The following is a 6,891-nucleotide window of genomic DNA, read 5'->3' as shown; positions in this document are numbered from 1 at the left end:
TCTATTTTAAGACGACCAAACAATTTTAAATTAAGACACGAAAAATGAAAAATGCACAAAAAGCTCATACCCCATGTCTATTGGGTCATGTTTTAGTTATATGCATAATTGCTTGTAGTTCAATTTGCTAGTCATTGATTTATAAAAACATAAATCTTTCTACAAAAGTTCCAAACAATGACATTGAACGAAGACAAAATTTATTGGTTCTAACCGCTTGTGCTTCAAATAATGAAAGAACGTGTTTGTTATTCCTTCACATTCTAAAAATATATCCCTTGTGGTTCTCATTTGAGTATGTATACATTATTCTTTGTAAAAATCTTAATTAGGATCACATCCCATTTTGAAGAATAAACAAAAATTATAAAAGTCAAAGGTCGATCCTAACTGGAATCACACTTCATGTTGGGGGCAAGAAGAAATTCAAAGATTAAAACCAAAGAAAGGTCATGAAAAGGTGAAAAGCCTGAAAATTCTAAATATTAGGGAGCATACCCAAGTGAAAAGAAAAAATAATCAAGTAAATGTAGATGCACCATCAAACAAAGAGGGTTCAATTTAACCAATTCCTTGATCGTTATAGATTAACATCCATCTTAATTACCTGAGTACTGAAAATTGAAAACATATCAGTGCATGCATTGATTAAAGGAAAATGACCAATACTTGATGTTTATAATAGGTATCCATCTTGTACATTTCTTTATCTCAGATGCAGTGGGAATAAATGAACGTTAGATGCTTTGTGTCCCTATAAACAGAGCTCCAAGGTTCAGCTTCAACCATGTCATGGATTGTGTCTGGAATTCCACAGATGACTACTTCCTCCTCCCAACAAGCTCTGTTTAGGAGTCAATACTTGTAATTAGTAAAGCCTGTTTGATATTGTGATAAAAGTTTTTTTTAAGTATTTTTTTTATAGAAATATATTAAAATAATTTTTTTTTATTTTTTTAAATTTATTTTTAATATTAAAACATCAAAATGATCTAAGAACATTAAAAAAAATATTTAAAAAGTTTTAATTTTTTTTAAAAATACTTTTACAACTAAATAAAGAAGAGTATATATTCTACTATTATGAAGGATATATTTCGATAACTTTACTCCACGATTAATAAAATATGTTCGACAAATTGAGGTCCCATTTTAAGGATTTATTTTTTTACCAGACTCGAAAAGAAAGATTTGACCTTAGAGAAAAAAGCAAGTAGGCATGAAGAACCACCACCTAGGCTTCTTATTCTTTGATCGCAGTCATGATGTCTAACGCCCTAGCAAAGAAACCAAATCATTTCAAAACAGTCGCCAAGACTTTAGAGACACGGAAATTAGGTTGAACATTCCCGAATGTTAAAACAGCGACCATACTGATTCTCGCAGTTCAGTTCTCAGTTCCCAAGTGTTCAGAGCAAGGAAAAGTCCAATGAACAAATTTATTTTGAGCATCAAACATGGCTTGGTGTTAAACGCCCGACCAAACAAGATAGAAATAAAAAAGTCACCATTACATGTAAGCCAAAAAATCAAAATTGTTTTTTCCAAGAAAGAGGGAAAAAGATCCGACACATGTTTATAGTATTTGTAAGAGTTTGCTAAGACTACAGTAAAGAATAAAACAAAACAAAAACTGGCAAGACCAAGCTACCCTAGGCAGATAATGGAACCCCGAACCTGAGCTTAAAGCAGTTTTTTAGTTTTTTAGAACTGAACGAGAATACAATGGTCGATTTCACTCCCATCAAGTTTCAAATTTGGGACAAAGCAACAAAAAAATAAAAAATAAAAATAGTAAAAAGTATAGATTAACAAGAGAGCAGGAATCCGGGCCCAGGTGTTGGAGGTGTTTGGGAAAAGAGTACTACAACTGATTGAATACACTCAGCAGTTGTCGACCAAACTGTTTGTTGTAATTGAATCCAGCTTCCCAGGCCTGTTTCCATATAATCTGCTGACACGTTTAGTGGATAAATTGAAATCCTGCGTGATCCAGGCTCGGAGCCCCTTCTTTCAAACTCTTTTAGCTCCATGCGAATAAACTATCCTACTCGAGTGTAACAGCACAACAGTACATTCATGATTTACAACAATGCACAGTGCTGAGCACCTAATAGTGAACCTTCTCATCACTATCAAAATTCAGACTCTCAATTCCCTTGAGGGTGGTTTCATAGGTCTTCATGTGAGAGGTATTTCTGCTTGATGAAGTGCGCCTGGGGTCTGAAGATCCAAGAGGACTTCTTGGCCTACTAGAAATTTTATGCATTGCTCCTGGGCTTGCATCAGTTATGCGAGACCATTGGGGATCAGACTCACTTGCAGCAGCAAATACATCGCGGCTACTGGAAACACCTGCAGCTCGCCTTGCGGATCCACTTGATCGCCCCAAAAAAGTAGAGCTGGGTAACTGCAATGGCCAATCATAATGCGATTTAGATCTAATAAAAAAAATGCAGGCTATAGACCTGCATGCTAAATCTGACTTCATGATATAAGAGATTAGCCATCATTGATAGCATAGAAAGCAAGCACGGTGAAAATATATTGATATCATCAATCTACAAAAGATTTTAAGCAACATGAAAAAAGGGGATTTTGACACATACAAGTTAACAGAACACATTGCCAACATATACAGGAAAACAAGATTTTAAGCAACTGCAAGAAAAGAAGATTATGCATAACCACAAACACTCAGGTTAGGTTAGCTAGCAGTGATGAATACACAGTGCACTTAGAAACTGTGGCCTTATAATACCATGCCAGAAGTACAGACTCTCAGTGATCCCAGAATTAGGGGAAAATTGATAGGATTTAACAAAAACAAGTTAACAAAACAAATTGCAAAAAAATATAGAGGAAAAATAGAATACTTGATGTTCAACATCCATCAGGCTGTAACAAATGCTTCACCATGATAAGACAATCAGTGAAACCTTGCACAATTCAGTTGTGGAAAAAGAAAAAAAAACCCAAGCAACTTACCACAGCATCCTTAGTAATTGGATAATCATTAGCAACTGGACTCTTCTGCTTTGAATAGCTTCCAGCATTTAAGATTGGTCCTGATAGTCTGTGGCGAGATGAGTCCATTGATTGGCCAACTGCTCGCCCTTCTTCTCCACCTGCAACAAAGAGAAAGAAAATGCACAAACCCCAAGCATATGTTAAAGGATAATCATCCACCTTCTCTTTAGAACTTATTCTTCATCAACTGACAGCCATTTGGTATTCACCCAAGGTGGACAGATGGGCAGTATAGTGAGAGGAAGAGAGAGAGCAAAATTAAATTGGAGAATGACTAAACAAAAGTAACTAAGAGAGATCCATAGCATCCTTGGTGCAAGCAGCAGAAAGCATTGAAAAATCTTAAAGCAAGACCATCCACTATAAAAAAAGACAGTTTATGAAATCAAAAACCATTACGTGAAGGAATATTTAGAACCAATAAACTACCTGTTTGTCTATCTGCACTGACAATAGGAGGCATGCCAGAACTAGTTCCAACACCAGGGCCCTAACAGAAACAAGAAAAATTCAAATCTATTCAACACCAATGACCAGCAGAAGTAAATTGCTCCATGGACACTTACAATGCCTCGAGTTGGAGGATTAGCCAGCTGTGATTGCTGATACTTCAATATTGTCCAGTCAAAGACATAATCAAACTGGAAGCCTGTAAACATGATCAAAAGATACAATAAGGAGTTCAAAAAATGCCAATTCTATTATTCTATCAGAGCCAATAGACATCAAATACAGAGAATAATATAGAGGTAAACTTGAACGCATTTAGCTACTAAAATATCCTTACCCTCACGAATAAAGAGATCACGAAATATTCTCTTCAAATAAGCATAATCTGGCTTATCATCGAATCGAAGTGAACGACAATAATGAAAGTAAGAGGCAAATTCAGTTGGATAACCACGACAAAGGGCCTAAGAAAACACAATATCTATGATTAGATTTTTAGAATGAGCAACAAAATTAACAAGCAACCTAGGTAATTAGGACCACTTTACCTCAATTGAAGTAGAGACCTTCTTTTCACTAATTTTCTCATACTTCTGTTTCTTAGTTCCAGCTTTTAGTCCCTGCCACGGAAGGCTACATGGAAAAACTTATTAGCAATCAAATTAACAACAGATGATACACAACCAGGTAGGGTAGGCAGGCAGAGAGAATCACCTTCCTCTCAGGAAGTACATAAGGACATAACCAAGAGATTCCAGATCATCCCTCCGGCTTTGCTCTATGCAATTCAACAAGTCAAAAATGGAGCGATCAATGTTATGAGAAACACATAGGGAATAACAGGAAGGCAAATAGATAACCAGGTGAAAAAAAAAGACACCAAGCACATACCAATGCCCAGGTGAGTGTTCATGCTTGCATATCTAGCAGTTCCAGTCAAATTTTTATTTTCCCTGTAGTATATTGATGTCAGTAATGACTTAATTACCGCATATTATCAACAAAAATACAAACATTGAAAAGTAAAGGTAAAGCATAAGACAGCTGAATGAAAACATAGACAATGGCACCAAGATTCTGTATCTCAATCATCAATGCAATTAAGTACCCAAAAAAAGAAAACAGCAGCATCACACTACAACCATTGAGGATATTGACAGATGATACAAATTTCCATATGCAGTTAGTTTAATTGAGCATCAAAATGTATTTGACATAACACAACCACAAACAAATATGCATGTGTGCAGACAAAAACAATCTTCTCACCTGTAAGGAATGTGTTGATGGGTTGAACTATCTCTGTATTTCTTTGCTAGACCAAAGTCGATGATGTATACCTGTGTGCAAGTGAACAGCAAAGTTTTAATATGGATTTCCACAAAAAGATGGGAAGAATAAACACGTGTGTGTGTGTTAAACGTATACTTCATATCAAGACCTGATTTGCACGCCTTCCTAAGCCCATGAGAAAGTTGTCTGGCTTAATATCTCGATGCAGAAATGATTTCGAGTGGACGAACTCGACACGATTGATCTTGAAAGAAGAAAAGGGTGCAGCATAAATGGATAATATTTCTGAAAGATCAATACTAACACTGAATGGGAAAGTTGATGAAACTCACCATCTGATCAGCAAGCATAAGGACTGACTTCAAAGAGAGTTTCCTACTGCAGAAGTTAAAGAGGTCTTCGAGACTAGGTCCAAGCAAATCCATCACTAGGACATTATAGTCTCCCTCAACTCCAAACCACCTCACATTTGGAATCCCAGCTGCCAAGATAGAAAATGATCAGAAGAGTTTTGTAAAAAGAACGCTCATAAAAGAACAAATATTTGAAAAATAAACAGAAAAACAAATCAAGAAAAAGATTTCAAGAAACAGCATTACTCCCTCCCTGCAGGATTCTGTATAACTTGGATTCATATAGCAACTGAGGATGTTTTGTCTTGATGTTCTCCTGAACATTAAGAGATAACACAAGGATCATGCACAGCTAAAAATACAATCATTTAGTTTCAAACCCACAAAGAATATTAAAAAACACAGAACACCACAAATCATTGAAACAAATCAAGCTGGTAAATATATTGAAAAGTCAATGACATCAGTCGATCAACAGCATGAAACCAACTCATGACATTATAAACTTGATCAACATCACACTCGAATAAACTCCTCACACCAAAACATCAGTCGTAAGAAGAAATTCAAACTCGGGAGGCATAATTAGTTCACACGCCATATATTGTGGGAATGCATGAAAACATATAGAAAAGAAAAGGAACTGCCGCATATGCTAAAAATTGAATCAAATCATGGTATGTGATTTTCTTAATTCAAAAAACAAGTTGAGTGCCAACATTAATTTGAAATTCACTCAGACTCAGTAGATTCCTCCTTTATAGCTAAAACTTACTGACAACATTTCCTCTCTCAGTCAAAAGTAAAATTAGGAAACATCTATTAACTTAATCAAACAAAATACTAATAATAATAACAATAACAACAACAAAAAATAAAATCGAAAGGGAAATCAATTACAAGAAACTTACGAGCTTAATGGCGACTTCTTCATTAGTCTGGATATTAGTACCTAATTCAATCAATCCAAAAAAAATGAGAAATAATAATAAAACTAAATAGAGCTAATCAATTAATTTCAGAAAAACATTAATCAAAAGAAAACCTAGATAGATCTCTCCAAAGGAACCGCTGCCGATCTTCCGACCCAGCCTGAACTTATTACCAACACGAGGCTCCATCTAAAGAAACCGGAACCCTAATTTAAAAATCAAGAAAACACACAGACAAATCGATAAAAGAATGGAGCCGAGCGGGGAAATGGAGATGGATCCACAGAAAGATAACAAGAAAATATCTATTTAACCGAAAAATAAAAGAAAAGGGTTAGATAGGTAGATAGACAGCCTCTGTCACTCTATCATCTTTTCTTTCGGTGTTGGTTTGAATTGAATTGAATTGAATTGATGATCCAAATTCCAAAACCAAAGTGTTAGGGGAAAAAAATAAATAAAAATTGTGGACAAAGAGGTAAGGTGGGGGAGCGGGCGAGGTGTTAACTTTTTCTTTTTCTTTTTTACTTTACTCTCCTTTTTTCAGTTTTTATTAATTATGATAATTTGTTTTCACAGGGAACCAGAGAATGGTTCTCACGCGTGTTTAATACGCGTGACCGAAAGTTCTCTGCAATTTTACATGGGTAGGCGGGCTTAGGATTATTTGTTACGTGTTATTTTAAATATTGTTTCATGTGTTAATATTAAAAATAAAAAAAATTAATAAATTATTATTATATATTTTTAATTAAAAAATATAATTTTTTATTTTTATTTTTATTTTTAGTTATGTATTTGGGTAGAGTTAGGATATTGTCATCCTAGCTTAA

At 34.9% G+C, this 6,891-nt stretch overlaps 1 protein-coding gene across 1 annotated transcript; it reads right to left on the bottom strand.

Annotated features, from left to right (window-relative positions):
* Window positions 1-1,517: 1,517 nt before the first annotated feature.
* On the bottom strand, window positions 1,518-6,594 carry LOC133674520 (casein kinase 1-like protein 2). The gene is made up of 14 exons (XM_062095675.1): window positions 6,172-6,594; window positions 6,038-6,078; window positions 5,373-5,442; window positions 5,106-5,254; window positions 4,922-5,017; window positions 4,750-4,820; window positions 4,372-4,433; window positions 4,195-4,258; window positions 4,029-4,113; window positions 3,818-3,944; window positions 3,597-3,679; window positions 3,460-3,520; window positions 2,989-3,128; window positions 1,518-2,410 (listed from the first exon to the last, which is right to left on the bottom strand). Exons 1-14 carry the CDS (start codon window positions 6,245-6,247, stop codon window positions 2,111-2,113), a joined length of 1,425 nt encoding a protein of 474 aa, XP_061951659.1. The 5' UTR covers window positions 6,248-6,594; the 3' UTR covers window positions 1,518-2,110.
* Window positions 6,595-6,891: the final 297 nt, after the last annotated feature.

Source organism: Populus nigra, chromosome 15 (assembly GCF_951802175.1).
Source record: "Populus nigra chromosome 15, ddPopNigr1.1, whole genome shotgun sequence".
NCBI classification, from domain to species: Eukaryota; Viridiplantae; Streptophyta; class Magnoliopsida; order Malpighiales; family Salicaceae; genus Populus; species Populus nigra.
This window is presented reverse-complemented; position numbering and strand designations above follow the sequence as displayed.